The 27,843-nt window shown below is 34.6% G+C and overlaps 1 protein-coding gene across 2 annotated transcripts in view; it reads left to right on the forward strand.

Annotated features, from left to right (window-relative positions):
• The window catches only part of LOC148311915 (dual specificity protein phosphatase 10-like), a 101,441-nt gene that overhangs the window by 50,057 nt on the left and 23,541 nt on the right, over positions 1-27,843 (forward strand). For both annotated transcript variants that reach the window (XM_088278219.1, XM_088278218.1), the window contains exons 3-4: positions 18,671-18,811; positions 22,439-22,672. In XM_088278219.1, the coding sequence (XP_088134345.1) occupies positions 18,671-18,811; positions 22,439-22,672 (375 nt within the window). The remainder of the gene's footprint in view (positions 1-18,670; positions 18,812-22,438; positions 22,673-27,843) is intronic.

Raw genomic sequence — 27,843 nt, forward strand, 5'->3', positions numbered from 1 at the left:
TGAAGAATATAATTCTCAATATCCCTTAGGATTCCTGTTCATCCTTCGAGTTTTTTTTATATAAAGGTCGTTGATCGGGATGGGTTTTGTAACATCCTTCTATCCCGTTATTCGCATTCGGGACTTCAAGGAAAATATATCTGAAATAAAAATAGGATCCTCGAGTTTCTTAGAAGGACCATACCCATGATGACTTGGGTACGTTATAATAATATAAACCCTTCCTCTTGGATATACGTTTATGGCGAAAAACCCTTTATCTTGTGTCGTAAAACCGTTTATAAATGTCGTAAAAAGTAAAAACGATTATGTCTACAATTCATAGTCGTTTCTAAAATGTTCGTAGTCTTCGTGAAAACGTATTTTGATTATACATATTTGTACATATTTTCTTCTTATATTGTACGGCTGTCCAAACTTGAACACAGTAAGGGATATTTTTTTAAACTTTTTTTTTGCATTTTTGGACTAAGTATCTACTTAGTCCAAAAATGTGAAAATGTTGATAAAAATGAAATGCACATACAGAAAACCTTGCTGACCATTACACTACAGAGGCGGACAAGTTATTATATAAGTCATTTATATTATATTATTTTTTGACATTTCATCAACGATGAAGAAGAAAATGGCATCCATATTCTTCCATAATCCATATTCTTCTTCATCTTTGATGAAATGTCAAAAAATAGCATGAAAATAACTCCTGTAATTGGAGATAAAACAGATTTTGTATCAGTATTTAGACACACTCAAAATGTTGTTATTTAAATTATTTTAAGCATTTTAATGTTTTTTATTATTTTGAATCTCTAGGAAGGATATTGAAGAAATTAGTTCCCAAATATTTAAAGTTCTTATTTATTGTAACTGCAGACAGTTGGTAGAATTCCATATTGAATTGTTGGATTAATACGTGATTAATACGTGACGCGTTTCGTCTTATTAAGATATTATCAAACACTCCTTGACAATGTCTTAATGTGTTTGATAATGTCTTAATAAGACGAAACGCGTCACGTATTAACATATACATAAATAAATGTAGAATTCAATACAATAAAACTTGTTTTATTTTGGATATATTACCCAACAATTTAAAGTTCTGTTGGAATTGTTTGTATTGCATTTTGGTATTGTCAATTCATTTTGATATCTCGAAGATTAGTTTATTAAATATGCATATAATGTGCAAGTTGGCCGGCTATTGCAAGAATGCCTAATCGGGGTTGTTTTTTTTTGTATCCCTGACGTTGGTCGGCAGATGTTTATACCTGAAGGCTTGTAATAATATCTGCTTTTAGGATAAGGCTGACTCACACGAGCGTATTCTAGATGAGCTCAGAGTTCGGATAATGACCCAGAGATAACGTCACCGTATTGTCCATATCGGTGAATTGATGAGGTCCCATAGTCAGAAATAATACGCCGATACCACGACATTACCATATACAAATTCTACATTATGCATTTCGACAAATTTCCATACCCTTATATTGAATTTCAATCGTGTTTTTAGTGAACAGGATGCAAATCGCTTGGTCACCGAAATGTAGATTCGGGATCAGCATTCTTGGGATAAAAACATATTTTATTTATTTATTTAAAATATTTCTTCACTACAAATATATTGTCAGACGTATTGCTGAGATGTATTAAACTACTACTACTACTACTATCACGGCGTTTCTTTGATGGAACGCCACACTCTTCTGTTCTGACATACCTTATCACTATTTTTTTTTAAATATATAATTAAAATGATTTGTTTACAACATTTTGAGTGTATCCAAATACTTGTTCACAAAATCTGGATTATCTCCAATTACTTATCAGTATTTTTACATACTTTATCTTACATACCTTATTGGTATTTTTTTTAAATATATAATTAAAATTAATTGTTTACAACATTTTGAGTGTGTCCAAATACTTGTTCACAAAATCTGGATTATCTCCAATTACTTGATTTCAGATAATCCAGATTTTGTGAACAAGTATTTGGACACACTCAAAATGTTGTAAATAAATTTACTGGTCAAATTATAAGCTAAAATAATAAAAATGAAAATAATATTTTCTGGCGTTTCTCATGTGTGTGATTATAATCCGGGATTCGGACCTCACATACTAATAGAAGAGTTTCTACTCAATAAAAAGCTTATTTTCATCTCACCAATACATGTATCTAGTGAAGTTCTAATGATTCAAGAACAGCGTTTCGAAATTGGTTCATATATATAGAACTTCCAAGAATTTGAATAGTGTGGTTGTCAATAACGGGTAGAATTGGTAAACGTTACACGTGTGTAAAGTGATCACTTGAACCAGCCTATGACGGTCGTGAGCCCCGTAAATGCCCAGACTCCCATATTCTTCTTCATATTTGATAGCAAGAGGTAACAAAAAAATAATCATATGAAAATTAATTGTCTTTAGTTATTTTCTTTTATACCGTATGAAGGTATTTCCATTTAGGTAAAACAACGAAATGCACGTTGGGATTTTCAAATGAATGTAGATGTTTTTCCTCAATATCGCCGTTACTGAGATTCGTTGTAAATATTTTGAGTCATCTCCGGATTAATATGATTCAAAATATTTTAAGGGTACGTATTATAATGTGACGAAATAAAAAAAATCATTGGTCTAGAATGTGACACATCTTCATACTCGCACTAAATGCTGGTACATCCTTAAAACGAACCTACTTGGACGAACGTACCTACCTATAATATAAAATAACATTATATATCGCTCACTCCTTTCAAGAACCTCATAAATCAAAAAACTTGATTTTTCAGGAGAACGTTTTTGAAGTTTAAAAATATAATACAATGTATTAAAAATATATATCAAGCCACTTACTGAACTTTTTACTGTGCAACAGATCTTTTGAGGTAAAACCTGAAGGTTTTTTCTCCATTTGAAAAATATTTAGTATATTTAAAAAAAAACAATGCCTTTTCATCAAAATGCAGAAACAACACTTTCTGCCCTGTAGTGGGTAAATATTAAGTTAAAAATATGCCTCTTTTTACTGGGATATAGTACATTTTCTGGGCATTCTGAAAACATGCGCAACTGAAAATTTACGATTTTTGATTTATGACGTTCTTGAAAGGAGTAAGCGATATGTGTTTACTTTAAAATTTATTTACTATTTATTTACTTTAAAAATCCGCCAGATCTTATTTTATAAGATTTTAAAATACCTATATACACTATCGGAATGCCAATTGTGGGTTTTATTGTTTAAAATAATTATATACTTGAAAACTCTGCTAAAAATACTTAAAAACAGCGTTGTATTTTAAATTCCGCTAAGTTCATGGAACTTGCCTTCTGACCCATATCGGCCAATCAGAGAGCGGGGATAGGTCGAAATTAAGATGACGTCACTATCGGTTTGTGTCTTATGTTTTTTTTTTAAATACTGGATAATTTTAAAAAAATATGGGAAAATTCTATATTTTATAATATTTTCTATAAAGATAGACAAATATTTTAAACATAAATGTTACCAGGAGAATTTTGCATTTATTGTAAAATGGACTTACATGGATCTGGCGAATTTTGAAAGTAGGCCACACATATGTTACATCCATTTATTTTTCACACTCAAGTTTTCATCCCTGTAAATATTTTTTTAACTTAAAAAAGTAAACATTTAAACTAATTAACTCACTATCACACCACTTGCCGCAGGGGTAGGCAGAGAAAATAGAACGCCACACCAGTCTATCCTTGCAAACATTCTTAAATTTTTCTTCATATATGCATCTCCTCATAAATATATACAATACTATACATACCCGTTGATTATTCTCCTGACTTGACCACACCTAAGTATTTGAAATACTTGATCATGCCAAGTTTTTCCAGTTCTTCGTCTACTTCTATTATCAACCACATTCCCCCCATAAATATTTGTTTTACTGTTCTTTCTTCACTCATTCACATGTCCAAACCACTGGACACACCTTTCTTACTTTTAATTATTTTTCTAAACATTTTAACATTTAATATATTTGTCGTTATATTTTGTTGAAGGTAGATTACAGTCGTTTTGTATACAATTTCTTCAGCATTTCGTTTACGATTTTCTGCCTAAAAAGACCATTCGGAATTACTCATTCATATTTCTACCATATGTGTTTTCTGATTCATTATTTTCAAGTCATTGTAGACTTCTAGGCTCTTCTGTTGATAAACCTCATGAACATGCATGAAACTTTTCAAGGTACAGTAATTCTGACTATAGGATTATGACATATAAATTGTCAATCTAAACTTCCAGTTAGGAGTTAAACGACCAATGAATGACGTGAAAAAATATTGTATGAATTTAAGTTAACATTAAACTAGCAGTTTTACTCTGAGGAAAGGTTAGTAAATATGTTTAGCGGCTAGCTAATTATGAAACTATAGTTATGTGACGGTCGTAAATGTAAAATTTCTAGAATTACATCGGTGACCGCAAGAAGTGATTAATCAGATTGATAGAGGATCAGTGTGTCATATCAAATGTTGCACACCAATGTGTAATATTCAAAGGATTACACGCAACTTAATTAGAGCTAGTATGCACTTTTTTTCGGAGGACATAAAAATTAGAAGTGCCGTTTTGCTGTAACATCGCACGACTGCAAAAATTGTCGCGCTAACAGATCGATCCTCCAACATTAAACTATTGTTAGTCACAAACTGTAATCTTATAATTTCATTAATTGTTTCGTCAGTCACTTTGTAATTACATCTTATTAAATTAAATTATTACAAATTATTTTTAATTATAGTTTTACTTGGTAAATACCACAATAGTGGCATTTACCAAAGAAAACTTAAATAAAAAAAATGGAATTTTATATCTTGAATGTTTTTTGCAGATACTTTGTGGCATATTTTATGAACTTAATAAAATAAAACAACTTTGTTTTAACCACTTTTTATTGGTACACTTTATCCAACCGGTTTCGACAAGAACCTTGTCATCATCAGGGTTTATGTACTTAATTCTAAAGCATTGAAATACTCATAGTTAATTACCCTTTCCTTACCAAAAACTTTTATGTACTCCATACACCATATTAAAATATGATCCAAATAATATTTTTTAAATAATACATATTTTCGTATGGTGTATGGAGTGCGTGGAAGTTTTTGGTAAGGGAAGGGTAATAAACTATGAGTTATTGAATTGTTTTCTGTTAGTTGAAACTAATGATATAATGAAATACATTCGAAATAGATCAACACACTTAAAAATTACGGTTTGTAGCTTACGATATACGCGACATATGTATGGTCGAAATATCTTCAAAAAATATTTCCTCACAAAATCATGTCATAAAGTTTTCTTATTATTATCAATGTCAAAGTTGAACAAAATAGTAGATTAAATAGTACCAAACTCCACATATATGTATCCAGTATTGTGTAGCTAGAACTTACAATCTCAGGAATAAACCATGAGGAGATGTATGAATGTGGAAGAAGGGAAGTAAGTCTACAAAGACAGGTGATTATACGACCTTTTTTTTATGCGTACTACTACGGGGAATGGCGGGATGTGAACTTTTTTGTAAAAATTTTAATATTTTTTTTAATCGTACAATAAGTTAAAAAAGTCTTTCAAACATTAGCAATGCGTTTAGATAACGATAAGTGATTTTTTTACTGTAATATTTATTCAATTACCCTGGACTGGACCTAAAGCGGAGGGCTGATCACCTTTCCTTCATGTGTAAACGATCAAGATAACTCTGCGTTTATATGACGCAGTGCCCTATGCACCATTGGGGTGCGGATAAGGGTTTTATTATTATTATTTATTAGATAACGTTCGAAAGATTTTTAGATAGACATTTATTATTATTTATTTATTTTATATATTATATATTTATAACCAATATATTATTATATACATATTTATTATATTTATTTATGATTAAGGCTATGTATTGATATTTTTGGTGAAGTACAATTGATTTATTAATGATTCAAATGTTAGTAAAATATTCACAGCGCATATCCTTCTTTTTGATTTAACATTAAACAAAGGAAAGTGTGCATTAAAATATTTTATTATATTTGAATAAAAATCAACATACTTCTAATATTTCCAATTCAATTAATTTTTAAACGTTAACTATTTTTCATCCGTGCTTTCTGTGCAAGCTGATCCTAACCACAATTTGAAATAAAAATGAACGAGTTTAAGTTGACATTTGCGATTTGTGATTAGGTGGTCCTTTCAAGGAAAACGTCCCGGGAAATAATACCCACTCGACTTGGGTGTCCTTTGACATACATAAATAATATTATTCCAATCATTATGATCTAAATATGAACAAATCCGGCCGCAAAATGATGGAATTGCAAAAATAATGAGTATTTTTAATAAGAGTGACTCATTTGTTGAAAGTATGAAGTCATATTATTTTTTGACATCTCATCAAAGATGAAGAAGAATATGGAAGTCTGGGCATTTACGGGGCCGACGACCGCCATAGGCTGGTTTAAGTGATCACTTTACACACGTGTAACATTCACGAATTCTACCCATTATTGACAACCACACTATTCAAGTTCTTGGAAGTTCTATATATATGTATGAACCAATTTCGAAACGTTGTTCTTGAATCATTAGAACTTTTCACTAGATACATCTATTGGTGAGTTGAAAATAAGCTTTTTATTGAGTAGAAACTCTTCTATTAGTATATGAAGTCCGAATCCTGGATTATAATCACACACATGAGAAACGCCAGAAAATATCATTATTTTTATTATTTAAGTTTATAATTTGACCAGTAAATGTATTTACAACATTTTGAGTGTGTCCAAATACTTGTTCACAAAATCTGGATTATCTCCAATTAAGTAATTGGAGATAATCCAGATTTTGTGAACAAGTATTTGGACACACTCAAAATGTTGTAAAGTATGAAGTGTCATATTTTGTTATTTATTTGCTTCCGGATTAGTTCAACAAAAACAACAATGTGCATTTTAAATGTTAAAATCACATACTGGTTTTTAGAGTCTATTAAATTAAATTTCACTATTAAAAACACGTAAAAATAAAATTCGTGATAAATTAAATGTAAATACCTACACAGATTTCAACTTATTTAAAATACTCGATAATGTCAAATTTTCCTAAGCCTTCCCCTTGGAAAGTTTGCTATACGCTGGTTAAGTTATCGCTTTACACACGTGTAAAATATGACGAAATAGTAAAGTGAGCACTTAACCAGCCTATGTCAGGTCAAAAACCCTGTAAAAACACAGACTTCCATATGCTTTTTCATCTATGGTGAGATGTCAAAATATAAAAGTAACTCCTGCGCAGGAAAAACACAAATTTGTGAACAAGGATTTTGATACACAAAAAAATGTTATGAATGGGTTTTTTACTACAAACTGTGGGTGGATATTAGACACCATACGGATTAAGTATGTATTTAGTCTAAGGTAGTTACTATATTTCAGGAAAATAATAATTTTATGAATGGGGTTTTTACTACAAACTGTAGGTGGATATTAGACACCATACGGATTTAGTATGTATTTAGTCTAAGGTAGTTACTATCTTTCAGGAAAATAATGATTTTATGAATAGGTTTTTTGACTACAAACTGTAGGTGGATATTAGATACCATACGGATTTAGTATGTATTTAGTCTAAGGTAGTTACTATCTTTCAAGAAAATAATAATTTCATGATCTGGGGTATGTTATAAAATATTTTGAGAAGGTTGCAGGGTGTTTTCTGACTACCAAGGGTAGTCTAACCTACTGGGCAATAAATAGATGACTATTATGGATATTCAATGATGAGTCATCAAAAATGCATTGTCAAAAATATGTTGGTTCTTTTTATGAGTAACCGAGTAACTAAGCCCTCGCCTTCATAGCGTAATGGTAAGCGAGTTAGCCTACAATGTAGCAAGTCGCAGGTTCGATTCCCGATACGGTAAAAATAAACACTAATTTCATTTATGTTCCAGCAGTTAATGCCATTGATGTAATATCTATCAATTTTAATTTTAATTTTACTATTTACATATTCTAGTAAATATCACTTTTTGATAAAATCTATTGTGACACGTGTTTCGATGCATTCAGCATCATTAAATACAGTGTTCGATAACTGTGTTTTTTAAAAATATTTTATCTGAAGTAAAGGGTTTATCTCAGCTTATAAGTGAATATTTTTTTGTGAATATTGAAAGCATTAACTTATGAAAGAAATAAAAAGACTTTGTTTTTTTTTTATCCACTGTGAGTGGATCAAAAAACAAAGTCTTTTTATTTCTCAAAATAATATAATTTTATTTTTGTTTTGTAAATTGAAAGCATTGTTAACTTTGTGGTATCGTAATTTAACACTTTTCTTGTCATTCATCGTTCGCTTAATGTAATACCACTTAAAAACACTACTTCATGACTACCGGTTTTAAGTGTCATTCGAACATCTATCTAACATCGTTTTGCCACACATTCGTCTGAGGGATCGCATTTCGACTGCATTCAGTCTGCTTTCATCCTTCTTTTGCCAACTCCATGCTTCGCTTTCGTACATTAGGGTTGGAACCAGAACTCCGTTGTGTACTGCCAGTTTAGCTTTCTTAGTGTTCAAAGCATTATAAAATCTCTGTAATATGTGTATATGCCGAAAAACATTTTTATTTTCCCATACGCATCTATCAGATATCTTAAGTAGGTACATATTTATACAGATCTTTTTTATAGTTCCAAAATTTTAGTTTTTTCAAAAAAATTTACAAAATCATAATATTATTGATCGGTAAGGTTTTTTTTATGGGTTTGTATCTATAATTTATTGTATGGAAGACCGCCTCCGCAGTGTAAAGGTCAGCACGCTCGGCTACCGTTCTAGAGGTCCCGGGTTCGATTCCCAAGGGGGGTAAAATAATTATAAGTGATTTCTTCACTGTAATATTTATTCAATATTATTACCCTGGACTGGTACCTGAAGCGGAGGGCTGATCACCTTTCCTTCATGTGTAAACGATCAAGATAACACTGCGTTTATATGACGTAGTGCCTTATGCACCATTGGGGTGCGGATAAAGGTTTTATTATTATTATTATTATTATTAATATTTATACAATATTATTACCCTGGACTGGTACCTGAAGCGGAGGGCTGATCACCTTTCCTTCATGTGTAAACGATCAAGATAACACTGCGTTTATATGACGCAGTGCCCTATGCATCATTGGGGTGCGGATAAGGGTTTTATATGGAAGATTAAGGTGATAGATCGTGACTGTTAAATAACAATAATAAAAAAATCAATTGCACCGGTTTTATTTGTATCCCAATACAGTCTTTAATCTTATCAAAAGTTTTTTTTTGTGACCATATATGGTAATTTTAAACAATTAAAAAATACATTATCATTTAGTGATACGAAAAAATCTAAGATAAAAAAATAAAAGAACTATATAAATAAAACAAAAATGCGATTAATCCAATATTGCCTGTTGAATGCTGATTCGGGTGATAGTGGCAACGTCTCAGACATTGATTCTGAAGTATCGAGTTCAATCGCCGATGTGTTATTTTGTTTTGAATCCTCTTATCAATGGTGCATATAGCACCACATCAGAACAATGCAGCACTATTCTGCCTCCGTAGTGTAATGGTCAGCACACTCGGCTACCATTCTGGAGTTCCCGGGTTCGATTCCCAGGGGGGGTCAAATAAATATAAGTGATTTTTTTTACTGTAGTATTTATTCAATATTACCCTGGACTGGTACCTGAAGCGGAGGGCTGATCACCTTTCCTTCATGTGTAAACGATCAAGATAACACTGCGTTTATATGAAGCAGTGCCCTATGCACCATTGGGTGCGGATAAGGGTTTTATTATTTTATTATTATTATTATTGAATAAAAATTAGAGTGAAAAAATATTATTTTTTACTATGAAATCAAACAACCTTACAAGTTTGGATCCTGCCTTCGATTTGTGACTCAGGTGGTTAGTGCTTTTGCCACGAGGGTATCATACCCTAGTAATAACGAATTAATCATAATTGCAAACATATGTATAATGTAATGATTGGCACAAATAAGTCACCCTTAGGTACCTATCTAAGGGTGCCTACCTAGATATCGGGCCCAGCTCAGTCACTATGTGAAATGGTGTACCCTCATTAGGTCATTCTAATGACTCATTTATTTAAATATTTGTTTTCTGGTATCCACACAATTATTATGTTGTTATAAGTATTTAAATTTTAATATATTTGTAATCACCGTGATAATTATAATACGGTTTTAATGCATGTATTATATTCTAACTGTGAATTTTCTTTTTTCGGTGAGTAATAAAAGGATGTGACATAAGTTTTGTTGAATTGAATGAAAATTGAAAAATTGGATTGAAATGTTATGAAATAGAATATAAATATTGTCATATCTTCGATTCAAATAAAAATCAGTAAAAAATAACAAATATAAAATTTTCATTTTTGGTTTTAAAAACGTTCGTTTATCGATGAAACTGAAGGCAGTTCCTCAAGGGGCTTGTATACATACACGTGCTCTGTATGCCACACAATCTTGAAGGAGTAGGTATATGCACCTCCGAGTGCCCTAGCTATTGCTGCCATTCTTATTTACCTAGCTACTCTTCCTGTTCCATTCCTTTTTTATGTTTTATTACTTTTGTCATTCATTCGGATCCTCTTCGTTTACGTCATAGTAACTATTAAATAAATATTTATTTTCCAGCCCCATGTCTAAGAATCTATAGTTCAAGACTAATCAATCACCTTGCCTTCATCTAGTTCATATCTAGTTCATACTGCGATAACGTGCCCTATGCATTATATTGAGTGCAAATAGGGGTCAAAGTAGTTAGCTTAACTAGGCAGTATTTCATGATATTATTCTTACTATTACCAGTGGCGGTCGGCGTAGGTTTCGTTTTAATATGTAACCAGTGACGGCCATTTAAAAGTGTGAAGTCATATATATATATATATATATATGACTAAGTCATATATATATATATGAATAAGTCATATATATATATATATATATATATATATATATATATATATATATATATATATATATATATATATATATATATATATATATATATATATATATATATATATATATATATATATATATATATATATATATATATATATATATATGTATATATGTATATATATATATATATATATATATATATATATATATATATATATATATATATATATATATATATATATATATATATATATATATATATATATATATATATATATATATATATATATATACAACATCATTTTTTCATATTAAAATTATTTATTCCTCTTATTTTCTTTATTAACATTTGTTTTCTTTTAATTAATACATAAAAAAAACTATGAAAATGTACGTATTTTCTTGAATATACATACTGTTTATTAAAAATTCATAGATGTCCTGTTTTGAGGACAAAAATAAATGGTCACGTTAGTTATGGACCATAGATTATGGTACATAATATTTATGTATATATAAGTAGTATATGTGGGATGTTTTTAACATTATGGAGTAACTTCGAATTTACAAAATGTGAATATGAATTATTTATTGAAAAATATTTGATAAATACGATTTTGCTATCGGTTTTTAAATATGTATTTAAAAAAAAGAATTGCTTCTAGATCTAGGTTATACTATCAATATGTTTATATGGTAATAATAATAAATTTATAGTATGGTAAACAGAGTTACTGATAATTTTATGAATGAAACGTTTTGTCCGCCACTTCGGGGGCCTATGGCTAGCAACAGGAAATAGCGATAATGGAGTAGTCTGAATTATTACGATGAAATTTTTCGTAATTCATCCGGCGAAAAGTGCATCGCGTATAAAGTTCCTACATGCTCGTTATCTCTTGAATGGCCACAAGGCCGGCAATCCTGCGGGAAGCCCGCCATCGCAGGTGTCCTCTTCTCTCTCGCACCATCCGCGGTCCAGATGCGCGAGGAAGAGAGAAGATGAAAAAAAAACAATGAACTTCCACGGCATTTGCGCACGTGAAAACGCAAACGGCCACATCGCAGCTGACTGTTATGTTTATCTCCCTTTTACGCAACGCTGACTCACCGCGATCGTAGAAGCCGTCTCTGTCTAATCCCGGCCAATGGGAAGGCTCGGCGATGACACGCTCGGAGCGACTCTGCGTCTATCCACAAACGCTCTACAATTTTAGTTATTTACAAACCGTTCTCGGAGCGAGTTGCTAGCGCATATTTAGCTCCTCAAAGCCGAATGCGCGCCAGTTTACGTATCGTATTGACAAATTAGGTGTTTACATTTCTAACAGTGAAAGTTTCGAGTGTTGATTTGCAACTTTATACGGATTGATCCTTCTATACTTGGTTCGTTTTGTAGTGTAACAATTTTTTATGTAACGTTCGTAACGTTACGTGTTTCGTTCGTGAAGTGTTGTGAAAAACTGCTAAGATTCCGTCGATCAAGGGAGCTCGATCAGGAAGGTCCGTGGCTAGTGATTGTTCCGGAGTTAGTATGAGGATGAAAAGGCAGTCACCATGCTTGGTTCTGAGGTTTATGCCTCTCCAACCTGTCGGTACGTAATATAATCACCATCCCAATTAGACCATACCTTCTCCGACGTCTTTTCCAACAGCCTTCTGTAGGAATAAACTTCCGTTACCAATAGTATAGGATAGTGCCACATTCCATTACGAATACATTAAAGGAATCGCTGTACATCTGTTTTAAATAACATATCCAATTCAATTTACTGTCCTATTAATTACATATTTGTAAATACAGTTGATGTCCGACGTCTTGTCGCGGGTGCAAGGTTAATATAAAACGTTGGGTGACTCATACCATGTTGGAATATTTTGGTATGTTAAATTCCTCATTGAAAACAACTGCTTATTGTAATACAAACTGCTTGTTTCTAGGCAAGAGGAATGTGGCATTTTCACGTCATTTTTCGTTGCTCGCATGGCATAGAAATTTGACTATGAAGCTCTAGGCAAATGTAGATGACTTCTTTTGTCGAATTTATAGTCCAAATTCCCTCCTTTTTTTACGATAGTCATTTGTCACACCAAATCGATCTTAAGTCTTATTTTTAATGGATTCTTATCAGTATAGTTAACTGTCCATTATCCAAAAGGTTAAGAGAAAAGGAAGCTTGGTTAATATCATCTTTAAATCTATAAAAGATATATGGCATTATCCATTTTTACTATTTCGTTTAATGCAAACTTCTATATTTACTATTAAAATGTCTATGTATCTATGTATCAATTTATGCTTCATATTTTCTTTGCGTATACTTGCATGTAATTATGTGTTATGTACACATAAAGATAATAAACGCAATGTCATCTTGATCGCTGTTTAAGTCAGAGGCGTGCATTCTATATAGGCAGAAAAGCAGTGCCTACCCTGGTTAAAAACTCTGTGCACGCCACTGGCTTAAGTACATACATATGTGGAGATAATAATGATTATGATGAAGCAGTTACTTCATCCAGGTCGGAAAACTACTAAATATTGTGTTGACCCATCGGGGAATCGAACCCAGCACTTGGTGTAAGCAAGTAATACTTCTTATCATTGCCTATAAATGTAGATACCTACATGATAGTCAAAAAATCAATTAGTGACTAATAATGATCATAAATATATTGTTTATATCGTTTAAATGAGTCACGATTAATGGCAATATTGAATAAGCATCGATAATGCTGCCAGCTAAAAATATTAGATTCTATTTGATGTAAATATGGAAATTAACACAGGTGTTTTTAATTTTTAGCAGCACGCAAAAATATCTCCCCTGAATTTTATGTAAACACTGTTGTATTTTTTTGTTTGGTATTTATGTGTATGTATTGGGGAATATATTTATTGTTGTATTTAAAAAAATTGATAACCCGCAAAACCTCTACTAATAAAGGCTTGTCTGCAGTTAGGATAGTAAGAATAGGGAAGGTAAATGTGAAAAATATAGCACCTAGATCAATTGAAAATAACTAATATTTTATAACGTATGCGAAGAATAATAATACATTTAAAATAAGTAGAAATTCGCTAAATGCGAAAAGATAACGAGAGAATGATTAAGAAAGTATACATCGCGAATGTGAACGTGAGAACAGAACGAGGAAAGCCGAAAAAGACTTGGCACGACCAGATCAATCAGAACCCAAAATCTGCTGGTGTCAAAAGTCTACGTAATCCCAGGGCATGTCAGCTGTCCAAACTTAAAACACAGTAAGAGACATTTTTTTTGTAGTACGTTTTTTTTGCATTTTTGAAATAAGTAGAATCTTCTTAGTCCAAAAATGCAAAAAAAACGTACTACAAAAAAATGTCCCTTACTGTATATTGAGTTTGGACAGCCGATGTATGACTAGATGTACGGTTATGAAGGAAGCTAGGAGTGTTTGTCGGGACGGAAGTGAAACGGCGTGATGGTAGTAGTAGCAGAAGCAGGAATCCGATAAACTTTCAGTCATCTGCGATGCCCTAAAAAAATAGTTACATAAAAACATCAGGAAAATATTTGAAGACCTTGGTACAAAACCACACATGTCGCGAAATGTTTTTTTTAAGGAAACTGTAAATACTAAATATCTTTATTAGCGTATTATAAACATATTGTTTCCTTGATCAAAAATATTCCGTTTCTGCAGTTTTTTTGTAAACATTGAAAATAAATATCATTTTTTGTCCGAATTTTTTTAAGGCATATTTTTATATTTTTTAATTACTTAACATTTTTTCATGGCAACATTATTTATTATATATTTGTATGTAGAAAGAGTTTTTTTTACGAAATAATTTTTTAATTTTAATATCAATTTACTTTTTATTCTGTGACGATAATAATTATCGTCACAGAATAAAAAGTAAAATATAATGTTGTTATATACATAAAATAGAATAATAAAAAAGATAAAAACTGAAAGGATCGTGATTACCATATTTAGTAAGGTGTAAATTATTTAAAATGCAACGTTAAATTTATCCATGCATTATTTGCTGGGTGTTCTAAATAATTTTTAGCATTTTTAATGTAAATAAAATTAATTTCTTTTAAATTATAAATCTAGAATTCGTGCAGTTTTAAGTGACTTACGAGATATTGCTTTATGGTGCACTATATATGGATGAATTTTGAATTAAACACTACTTTAGTATTATATATCGTCTATCTGGTTGAAATGTAAAATTTCTTCCTCTTCAAACCCTCATCTGAACCCAATGGTGCATAGGGCACTGCATGATATGAATGCAGTGTTATCTTGAACGTTAACCGTTGATCGTTGATCGCAATGTAAAATTTAATGAAATAAAAAAATGCAGAATTTATCAAAATCAATAAAAAAAATAAGTGTAGCAACAAGTTATGATGATAAGATTTACTTTTTTTACGATTCAGGTGTAGAAATCAAGGTTTAATTTTTAAAAAAATTAAGTGTTTTTAAAATGGATAACCCACTGTACAGAAAATGTAAAATGTTTTATATCAATATGCCTATAGAAAAGATTATTTTTCCGACCATTTCTAAAAGTTTTTTTCTCTAAATGCGGACTTATGACACAGTAAATAGTATTTTTCCCACTTAAATATGCAAATATGTAAATCTAGTGTTACGTTAATATTGTTTAGGTGTATTTACATAATAAAATCGCTGAAATAGTGATGTTTTATTATTTGTCGATGCAAAACAAACGATTGGTTTCAGTGACGTAAAAGATTTCAACAAAAAAAACATTTTTTTCGTCGCCTGTATCAGAAATATATACACAAGTATAACAATATAACGTAACGTGCGCTTAATCCGCAAAGTGTCCAACTCGATTCGGCATAATTTTACCCAGTAAAGAGTAAAATATCGTAATCTAAATATCAAACTAAATTCATCAATATAATTTATATTTAAAGCAAAGACTTTGTGATTTTCCATTTTATGATTACAACATAACTTTATTTTATTTATTGTTTCGGCATTAACTTTGTGGTAAGACATGTTACAATGATTAAAGAAAACACTTCGTTTTTTACCACTTGAGTTTTATTATAGACTACATGTTTCAGAAGTTAAACTTCCATCATTCAGGTCTGTATAATAACTAGTTATTATACAGACCTGGATGATGGAAGTTTAACTTCTGAAACATGTTGTCTATAATAAAACTCAAGTGGTAAAAAACGAAGTGTTTTCTTTAATCATTGCAACATAACTTTGTTTTAAAATCACTATACTTAAATATTTTATTATAACTTAATTATAATGTCTACCGGTTAGCTTTGAAACCGGTAGACATTATAATTAAGTTATAATGAAATATTTACAGTGATTTTAAAACAAAGTTATACTTTAATTATATGAATTTACCAATGCCAAAAATACACTTCTTTGGATTGTTTCATACGTGTGGCGGTTAAATTACATTTTTTTTGTCTAGTAAGTTCAGATAGGGATTTTTTGGATTAAGTCTTATAAACATCATGCATATAACGCAATTTTTTATGCGTTCACATACTTATACAACAGTTTTTTTTCTAAAAAAAATTACAATTAACTTACCGGTTATACAAAATAACGTATAAGTATATATTCATTCATATAGTTTTAAAGCGGCATGTTTAGATGGCGTTTTGGTATTTACAATATTCGGACGCAGGAAAGCAACATACTCGGGTTCCCAGTCTGCCAGAGGATGTTAACTTGCTCAACCGGTCTCTTTAGTGAGCAGAGAGCATTCTAGTGGTTTGGTTCCACTACACCACAAGCCCTAGAAACAATACCAACGAACTGCCATCCGACTATATCCCGACCACTCACTGCACTGTTGTCATTGAGCAATCGTCATTTGTCCAAAAACATAGTACAGTCGTCATTTTACCGAAAAAATCTTTTTCCCAAAACAAAGGCGGCTAAATGTATAGTTTTTCTTTAACCCCTATCAGCATTAAGATGGTGTATAGGGCACCGCATCAGATACACGCGGTGTCAAGTTGATTGCTAATTACATGAAGGGAAGGTGATAAGTCCTGCGTTCTAAAATGATTAAAGGGACACAGATGACGCTGGTGTAGATGTTTAGGGTGAAGGATATTTTTGCTAAATGTATGGAAAATGAAATAAGGGATGGACAGTAGGTAATGAAGGAAGATAGTACCGTCAGAGGCGTGCTTTCCATATAGGCAGAAAAGCAGTGCCTATCCTAATTTACCCGCGTGACATATAAAAACACAACCAGTACCTACCCTATCTTACCAAGTAGTACCAGCTTACCTTACTACCAACTCTACTGTCTACCTTAATTAATTCTCTGTGCACGATACTGAGTACTGTGGCTAGGGCACTCGAGGGTGCATACTAGTTTTCATGCTAGCTTGTGTAACTTGGACACTAGTAAACTGTGGGAGTTTCGCCAGAAAAAAACAAACAGCGTATTAAATAATATTGTATATTTGTTTTGATAAAATAATGACCGTGATAAATTCCCGTCAGCAAAATTCAATTCCGAAAATAAGATGTTTTTTAGACGGCGAGTGTCTCAAAATAATACGTGTTATTTTCTCAAATGATAATACATCGTAGATGTAGAATGCGTCGGGTAAAAGCTCTCTCCTTGAATGTTCGCCTGGCGAAAATGAATCACTTGTATTTTTACAGCGACAAGTCGATGTCGATGTACCGATTGTCTGGTATGCCACATCTCTATTCCCCGCGCGGTGAGTCACCGCGACCTCGAGGCGAGATTCTCGAGGTCTTCTTTTGTATAGTCAGTACTCGCCACTGTCCAGGTGCGAGCCGCGAAATAGTGTTGTCCGGACCGATGTCGATCAGTACCTACTCCGACGCGACCTCACCATCCATAATTTCGATGTCGATTGTTCAATTCACGTAGATACATAACGGCGAGGTCGAATTCTATCGATTGTTTTGGTAATTGGATTATTACGACGACGATTAGAACTCGCGTGATGATACGATGCCATAAAATTTTCGCCGTATATAAATTATTATGCTGTTGTATATAAAATTCATTGAGTTGCGATTCGTAGAATTATCTGTTTTATTTTTTATTATATTGGTCCTTTACTTCCACGTTGTAATCGAACTACTTTTACGAATGGAATTTTAAAATACTATGAATAAATGCTGTAGAAAAACCTTTATCATTTTATGAGCCAAACAACCAACCCAGGGGACGATGGAAACGATAAATCGATACGATTAATAAATAGTATGTTGGGATAGTTTGGGCGTAGATTATACGAACTAACTAACTAACCATCACGCCGCTTCCCCGCAGGGGTAAGCAGTGAGAATAAAACTCTATACCACCCTGTCTTTGCAGGTTTCTTAGATTATACTGTGTTGGAAAATGGTGTTGAATGCATCGAAACCCGTGTCACAATCGATTTTAAGAAATAGTGGTATTTACTAAGCAAAGCTTAAGTTAAAAATGGTAATTTGAATGACAATATGATAATGGCTTGTAATTAGCTTTCTTTTTTTTATGAATGTAACTATTTTTTATTATATACCATTACTAAATGTAAAGCTGTACAATTCTCAAATAATAATTAATCCTTCTTTTTTGTTGCCAGGTGGTCACAAGGAGTTTCACAGACGACACCGGGAGTTGTGCGAGGATGCCCTCCTCCCGGGAGCGTCTCCCCCCGCCGCCACCCCCGCCTCGCCCTCCCTAGAGGGACAGCCCACCCTTGGCAGCCCAGTTGAGCCAGCCGGTAGGTACCATTTCAGTGCCCAGCTCGCTAATCCGAACGTAAATCGTGCAGTGGGTACTTCGGATTAGAGAGTCGCTCGGATTAGGGAGTCGTTCGGATGAGGTGTCGTTCGGATTATGGAGTGGTTCGGATTAAGGAGTCGTTCGGATTAAGTGAGTCGTTCGGATAAGGGAGTCGTTCGGATTAGAAGGTGACACTGGATACCTGTACACCAGGTTCAGCCAGCTGTAGGAGTGGACTTTCAATCAAAGGGTGTCGGTTGTGGTCCCGTGGTTAGTGTCGCGGACTCTTAAGTCAGAGTCTCTCGGTTCGAACCCACTCTACCACAATTTGATACCTATTTCTAATAACGAGCCGCTTAGGCTCACATAAATAGTATGAAACTGAAATATTTGTGTAAATAAAAAAAATATCTTTTAAAAAAAAAAATTCAAAAAAGTAAAAAGACTCTCGTCGGACCAATGAAAAGAGAAAAATGAGCATGGCAAAAGATTGTTACGTATCTGCAAATAATAATCTAAACTGTAACTAACTAACCATTTAGCCGCTTTTGATTAATATAAACCCTGATGATGACAATGTTCTCGTTGAAACCGGTAGGTTAAATTGTATCAATAAAAAAGTGGTTAGAACAAAGTTATTTCATTTTACAAAGTTTATTTCATATTAATTAAGTTAGTTTTAATATTCGCATTTAATTCGTATTGAGTAAGTACCAGTGTGTCCTTTGGGTGGGTACTGCTATTCAAAAAAAGATTGCCTCTTTGTTCTGTGGTTTAAGTGAAAAAAAATGCCGCTCCTCCGGCACAATGAATGACTCGAAACCTGTTTCTCTCAGACCGGCTGAAGAAATTCCAACAGCCCGTTGGACGATAATGGCTCATTCGCCATTTCATCTCGATTTTCTTTGCTTTCATTAATCTCGAGCAAGCGCTTACCTGAATCTCCTACTGCTGTTTGTAATTTGCGCTATTGGTAATTCGCTCACTCCTTTCAAGAACGTCATAAATCAAAAATCGTAAATTTTCAGTTGTGCATGTTTTCGTAATGCCCAGAAAATGTACTATATCCCAGCAAAAGCGGCATATTTTTAACTTAATATTTACCCGCTACAGGGCAGAAAGTGTTGTTTTTGCATTTTGAAGAAAAGGTATTGTTTAATTATTTTTTTAAATATACTAAATATTTTTCGAATGGAGAAAAAACATTCAGGTTTTACCCAAAAAGATCTGTTGCACAGTAAAAAGTTCAATAAGTGGCTTGATATTTATTTTTAATACATTGTATTATATTTTTAAACTTTAAAAACGTTTTCCTGAAAACTCAATTTTTTATTTATTTATGACATTCTTGAAAATAATGAGCGACTTGTGGAGGTCCTCACCAAAAAGTTGCTTTTCCGATATCGCACAAAAAATCTTTAAATGCAAATCTGTTCTGTTGACTGTATTATATCGAAATCTCAATTGAAGTTGCGACGAAACGTGACCAATTCTATGTTAAACCAATATGAAATCATTAAATCGCACCAAAATGTAACAATTTTACAAGCTAGAATTCCTGATAACTTATAATCATTTATAATGGAAATGTAGGTAACGTTTTGGTGAGGACTCTCCGCAATTGTTGCTTGCTATTTGTGTCCGTATTAGTATTCACAAATCGTACGCGGAGTTATCAACGATGATTCAGTAAATTAATTAGCATTTAATTACATCGGTGGAATGTAGAACAACAGGTACGTAAATTCCGTGGTTTATAGATTTCATTGAATCGATTGGAATTTATTTAAAAAAATTTTTTTACAAGGTGTTTGGTATACAGATCCAAATTTCCTGCAATAAATTTATGGTGGCACCCGCCGTGTGGCATGTTGCGCCATCTTGTTGAAACCACTGCTCTGTCACATCAATACCATTCTACTGAGGTACGAAAAAGTCAGTAATCATGGTTCTGTAGCGCTCTCCATTGACTGTAACATTCTTGCCGGCATCATCTTAAAAAAAAAGAGTCAATGATTCCGCCTGCCCATAAAGCACACCAAACAGTGACTTTTAATGGATTAAGGGCGTCTCGACAAAGGCGTCTTGGTTTTCTCCACTTCGAATTCGGCAATCTGCTTATTGACATAGCCATTTAACCAAAAATGTGCCTCATCAAAATTTTACGTTGAAAAAGAGGATCAAGCTGAATATTGTTTTCGGTCCATTCACCGAACCTACGGCGCGCATAATGGTCATTCTCTCTATTCATGGTGAAATGGCAAAACGTACTGACTACAAATCACATTTGACAGTATGTAGAAATACAGTTGATTTTATTTGATTTGATAGAAATAGATAATTTTGAATAAATACATAAATATACCTCTAAAAAAACACCCTATATACGTAATGTAACTTTTTTCTAGCGCCGTATAGCCTCAGATCGGCATAATCGATAATTGCAACGTTTAATGGATTTAAATACATTATCTGTAGTTTTTACTATACATGAATCACTCCCGATCGCCTTGAGCGTTGAACTTTTTTGTTTGTATTTATTAAACTGGTCATATAGATTTTGATTTTTTTCTTCCGAAATGATTATAGTATATTCGTCACGTGTGACTATGGACAGTATCCCCGTCAATACGTTTCATCCGAATATGTGAAATTAATAATCGCTGAATCACGTCATGTGATATGATGTCTGAATAATGTAACACATCATAGGATTGCCTAATAAACCTTCCCGTGAACCGTTTCGCGAGCATCGGAAGCATGTGGAATATTTTCCCTATGCGGTCAACGTTTCGTAGAAATTTGCGGTGTCATTTGGACCTCGTAATGTTCTATTTTTCTAAATGATTTAATAGGGCTCCTTGTAGTTAAAACGTCACACTTTGATCAATCTATTGTAACACAATAATCCTTATATTCTCAATGGAATCCAATTGGTTTAACACATGATGCCAATTTTTCCATGCATTTTTCATGAGTATTGTTTGGGTATTAATTTGATCCGGTGCTCAATTATTGCAAATAATGATAACTATTATTTGACAAATTATTTTGGGTCATCAAATACTAAGGAAGGTGTGTTGAGATGGTTAGGACATGTGGAACGAATGAGTGAGGAAATAATGGTTGAACAAATTTATGAAGCGAATGTAGTTAAAAGTGGGAAAAAGAAGCAGAGGAAGACTTAGCCGAGAAAAACTTCATCAGGTTATTTATTGTAACTGAGACAGTTGGTAGAATTCCATTTAATTTTTTTTATCAATAATGACATATTATCATATACTTATATGTAAATAAAAGTAGAATTCAATCCAATAACCTTGTTTAATTTTGGTGTATTACCCAAAAATTTATCAAGTATTTCAAATACTTGAAAGCGGGTAGGTCAGGAGTCAGAATAATTGGCGGGTATGTATGAGGAGATGCATGAATGTGCAAGAAGCGAAGATTGTTTGCAAATACAGATTGGTGTTGTGTTCTGTTCTCTCTGCTTTGTTTGTATCTTGGAGTAATCTGATTGTGTGACCGGTCTGCAGATGTCGACAACCAGGGTGCTGCCCTTCCTGTACATGTTGGTTAGTTTTAATGTACCTCGGAGTAATCTGATTGTGTGACCGGTCTGCAGATATCGACAACCACCCCGCGTCGAGGGTGCTGCCCTTCCTGTACCTGGGCAACGGCAAGGACGCCGCGGACCCGGCGCGCCTGCGCGAGCTGGGCACGACGTGCGTGCTGAACGTGACGTGCTCGCTGCCCGGCGCGCCGCCCGGCGCCGGCATCACGCACAAGCGCATCCCCGCCAGCGACTCTGGCCAGCAGAACCTCAAGCAGTACTTCGAGGAGGCCTTCGAGTTCATCGGTGAGTCTCCGTGTATTTAATAATAATCTATTTGCATTTATATATTTATTTCTTAAGGTGGAGACTGACCGGAGCATTTCGTCGTAACATCGCTCGCGGCGAGCATCACCGAGCATCCGAAACTATGGATAGAGCGCTCGATTCGGTGTACTGACTGCCTGAATGCTGGCATCGTAACGTGTTACGTTACGACGAAATGCTCCGGTCAGTCTCCACCTTTAGATATAAATAATAATAATAAAAATAATAAAACCCTTAGCCGCACCCCAATGGTGCATAGGGCACTGCTTCATATAAACGCAGTGTTATCTTGATCGTTTACACATGAAGGAAAGGTGATCAGCCCTCCGCTTCAGGTACCAGTCCAGGGTAATATTGAATAAATATTACAGTGAAAAAAAATCACTTATATTTATTTGACCCCCCCCCTGGGAATCGAACCCGGGACCTCCAGAACGGTAGCCGAGCGTGCTGACCATTACACTACGGAGGCGGACAAAGTAGATATAAATGTACATATAATTTACCTGCATTTTGGCTAATTAGGCATAGCCCGTGTTGAGCCGAAATACTTACATGTCGAAAAATACCTAAATGCTTAAGTACAACGAAAAGTAAAGTGAAGTTAATAGGATATTGGATAAAGCGCCATCTTCGTAAAAGACTACTTCAAAAACATTTAAGTTTGTCCGTTTTACCCGAAGTTCGTGAAATAGAGGTCCGTCATATCGAAGTTTTACCGTGATAATAATAATAAAAAACTTTATAATTTATATAGCGCCATTTTCGTAAAATACTACCTCATGGATATTTTAAATTTTTTACCGGATTTTTTGTCCGTTATATACTTCTATATATGTATTTTCATATATTTATATATGGTTAAATTTTGAAATATATTGCAATGTAATATATTGACTTGGTAAAAATGACTAACTGCATTGATTTTTATTTTCTTGCCAAGCAAAAGTGACTTAAATGGCTCTCCTGAACATTTTACGTTTTGGTAGTTGGTCACTTTCTCCTGTACGACTACGATATGTAAAATGCAGTCGTGTTTTTTTTCCTTGCCGTGCGATTTTGCGCCTCCGATCGGCTCCGTGTGTTGGCACGGAGCCGATCGGAGCCAGCACGCCGTTGCCGCGGCACGTCTTGGTTATGGTCATCTCGGCCGGTCTGGCCGCTACCATGTTTGCCCACGAGAATAGCGGGAACTCATCCCGAGGGGCGGCAGGCGGTGACTCACCGCCCAGCGCCGGTATTATTAATAGTCGGCGCGCCTCTGCCGCCGCAAATACCCGCTTATTCTGGGTGACTTTTGTTTTGGTACGGCGCGCATGCGTTGGTGGTCTCCGCTTTTTATATCGGAGTGATTTATCGGGTATTGATTCGTGGTGCTTTTCACCCACTTTTCACACTGTCACTTTCGTTTCTCTATGTCCGCTCTTAAGTGTGTTGGGTGTTATATTTTCGCCAGCAGGGGCGTGCATTCCATATAGGCAGAAAAGCAGTGCCTGTCCTAACTTACCCGCGTGACATATGAAACAGAACCAGTACCTACCCTACCTTACTACGTAGTACATAGCTTACTTTACTACTTACCTCTACTGCCTACCCTAGTAAGTAGTACCAGCTTACCTTACTACTTACCTCGACTGCCTACTCTAGTAAGTAGTAGGCCAGCTTACTTTACTACCTACCTCTACTGCATACCCTTATTAATTCTCTGTGCACGTCACTATATCGCCAGTATCGCTTTTCTCATTCTTCAAACCCTCATCCACACCCGATGGTGCATAGGGCACTGCATCATATAAATGCAGTGCTATCTGGATCGTTAATCCACGAAAGATAGGTGATCAGCCCTCCGCTTCAGGTCCAGTCCAGGGTAATAGGGAATAAATATTAGTGTGAAAAAAATCACTTATGTTTACACTTACGTCTCCCGCTCTCTACCAACGGTATGCAAAAGACGCTTTTAAGCGTTTGAAAACACTGTGTTAATAAAAGTATCTTGGAGTCTTATAGGAGTTTTCACGGGTGAGCAAATTTCTCATGTTACAAATTGTCAATTCTTCTCACGGACACAAATTCTCGGTATCTTGAGTTCAATAAAGTTTGTTTGGTATTTTCGTCTGTCCGATTCGGTGATTCATACATTATAATCCATCTTGCATAATAAGACTTTGTTACGAGTACGTAAAGAACAACTGAACGTGTGTACGCGACGGCTACCGTCTTCCGGCCGTCATTTGATATTCAGTCCGCGCTTGCTACCGGCTTTAATTCATTGTGAAACGCGAGATTTATCGGATCTCCTAAATGGAAACAAAACGCTTGTTATATGTAACAGTGCGTGGTGTCCCTTATCTTGGGCGTCTCCCTTTACATCAGATCTAGTGTCTTCATTCAAAGCTAAATGACCGGGTTTAAATGATGACAGCATTTTTTTGTGTTTTAAAAGCATTGCTTACTTTGTGGTATGGTAATATAACACTCTCTTTATCATTCATCGTTCACTTTGTGTAATTACACAAAGTGAACGATGAATGAGAAGAAGACATCACAACATTTTTGATCGAATGCAGAGCGGACACTGTAGCTAGAAAACACACGCTAAGAGTGTCAGAAATGAAGATTCTATGGAGTATATCCGGCAAGAGCCTACGAGATATAATAAAGAGTACCTACCAAGATAAGAGAAATATGCGAGATCGAAGATGTCGTTAGGTGTGGAAGGCAACGGATAAGATATTCGTGAGGAGAATGGAACCATCAAGACTCCCTCACACAGCCAACCCTAACATTTTGAGCATTGTGAGTGTGTTCAAATACTTGTTCACAAATCTAGGTTTTCTCCACTTGGGAGTTATTTTTACATTTTTGCATCAACATAGATGAAGAATAATATGGATGTTCGGGTATTTGCAGGGCTTATAACCTATCATAGGCTGGTTAAGTTATCAAAAAGCTTTCTAAATCCAATCATAGATGACTGTTGTGATCAATCAATCATGGAACGTCATTAGATTGATCATATATGTATGACTTCCAAAAAAAAAAATAGTGTTGCTGTCAATCATGGGTAGAATGGCGAATGTCACGTTTGTCGTCTTCGCGTTAATTTGCAGTGAACTTTTTCTCATCGATACGATTTCCGACGAAAGATCCATTAGTTCAATCGATCCGGTGTAGTGAACAGGTTCGCTTATGTGGATCTTCCGAATGATCGGATCACGCTCATCGCTGATTTGGATCCGATGTTTATTTTCGGAATGCGTATTATCTTATAGGTGTAGCCGTTCATTATTCTTACACCGCTACGAGAACCGCTAACAGGGTCAAAGAAACATAATTCGATGATTCATCCACCGAGAACTTTGCCAATCCGTATGTCCGCCGTCGGGTATGTGTGTGTATTTTTGACAAATTTTCCAAGGCTTTTCAAACTGTTTTTCTTTCTGACTCGTCTGTTCGGCTTTATTATTACATTGACAGGGCTTAGCGTCGATTATCGAATTATTTACTTTTAATCTATACGATTATTTATTTATTGCTTCGCTTTGGTATTAATCCATTTCGCTCCCATCCGCACCCATATGGTGCTTAGGGCACTGCATAATTAATCATTCATTGGTACATACATGCACAATATAAGGAAATAATTTAATACATTTGCCTTATAAATTTGTTTTACCACTCTTTCGTCACTCATTCGTTCCACACGTCCAAACCATCTCAACACACCTTTTATTTTATTTTATCGATAATGCTTATCTCAGCCTTGCATTCTTTCCTTATTTCACCATTCGAACATATATCACACGTCGTTTTGCAGCACATTCGTCAGAGGGATCGCATTTCAATTGCATTCAGTCCAGTTTACATCCTTCTTTTGCCAACGCCATGCTTCGCTTCCATACAGTTTACTTTTCGCTGGTAAGTTCACAACGGCGTGCTGGTACCGACACTAATGTATGGAAGCGAAACATGGAAATGGCAAAGGAAGGATGAAAGCAGAGTGAACGCTGTTGAAATGCGCTCCCTCAGACGAATGTGTGGAAAATCATTGTATGACAGAATTAAAAACGAAGATATAAGAAAGGAATGTAAGGCTGAACGATGAATAATTGAAAATATTAGGAAGAGTTGTTTACGGTGGTATGGACGTGTGGAGCGAATGGATAACGAGAGAATGACTAAGAAAGTATATGTGGCGAATTTGAGAGGGAAAAAAGAACGAGGACGACCGAAAAAGACTTCGCACGATCAGATCAATCAGAACCTAAAATCTGGCGGTGTCAAAAGTCTGCGTAATCGGAGGGCATGTATGACTAGATGTATTGATGTGGAGGAGGCGAGGAGTGTATGTCAGGACAGAAGAGTGTTGCGTTCCATCCTCTCTGCCTACCCCTGCGGAGAAACGGCGTGATGGTAGTAGTAGGTTTTTATTTGCTATAACTGGCATGCTAAAATTGTCCCTTGAAGCTAGATTATCCAATACTGTTTTGTTTGTGTCGCGTTGCGTTTTGCAGAGATCGGTCATTGTTTAGTTACAACGGCTTGTTTACATAACGCGGAATGCTGTTTGCAGAAGTCCTTTCTAATTCGCGTTACAGCCTGAAAACGTTACGCTACAGCCGATAGCGCGTGTAAAGCGATCGCTCCAACCGGAAAGCGATATAGAGAGACTCGGAATGCCGGCGGGTCTGCCGTCCCGCTCGCTCCCGCGCGGTGTGCGCCTGCTAGAGCGAGACGCCAGACCCGCCGACCTAGCAAGGTGACCGAGGCTGGATGGAAGGCCGCCCCGGCAGCCTTGCCTAGGACTCGCCAAAGTGTGCGTTCTAACAAGGATAATACTCCATCTCGCCGCGCAGGATCAACGATCTCTGATCTCTGATCTACGTGAGCGGCGACACGATTTCCAACTTTAATATTTTTTTTACCTTTTTTTATCAAAACGGCTTTTCGAATCGGACTTTGCAACATGTAAATATTTACATTTTAGGTATGTCCAAATACATTCACTTCAAACCCTTATCCGCACCCCAATGGTGCATAGGGCACTGCATTATACAAACACAGTGTTATATTAACACACGAAGGTGGTCAGCCCTCCGCTTCAGGTACCAGTCCAAGGTAATATTGAACAAATATAAGAGTTAAAAAAT

The sequence above is a fragment of the Brachycentrus maculatus genome, unplaced genomic scaffold (assembly GCF_059751285.1).
Source record: "Brachycentrus maculatus isolate JH-2025_06_01 unplaced genomic scaffold, ASM5975128v1 h1tg000055l, whole genome shotgun sequence".
In the NCBI taxonomy this organism is placed as follows: domain Eukaryota; kingdom Metazoa; phylum Arthropoda; class Insecta; order Trichoptera; family Brachycentridae; genus Brachycentrus; species Brachycentrus maculatus.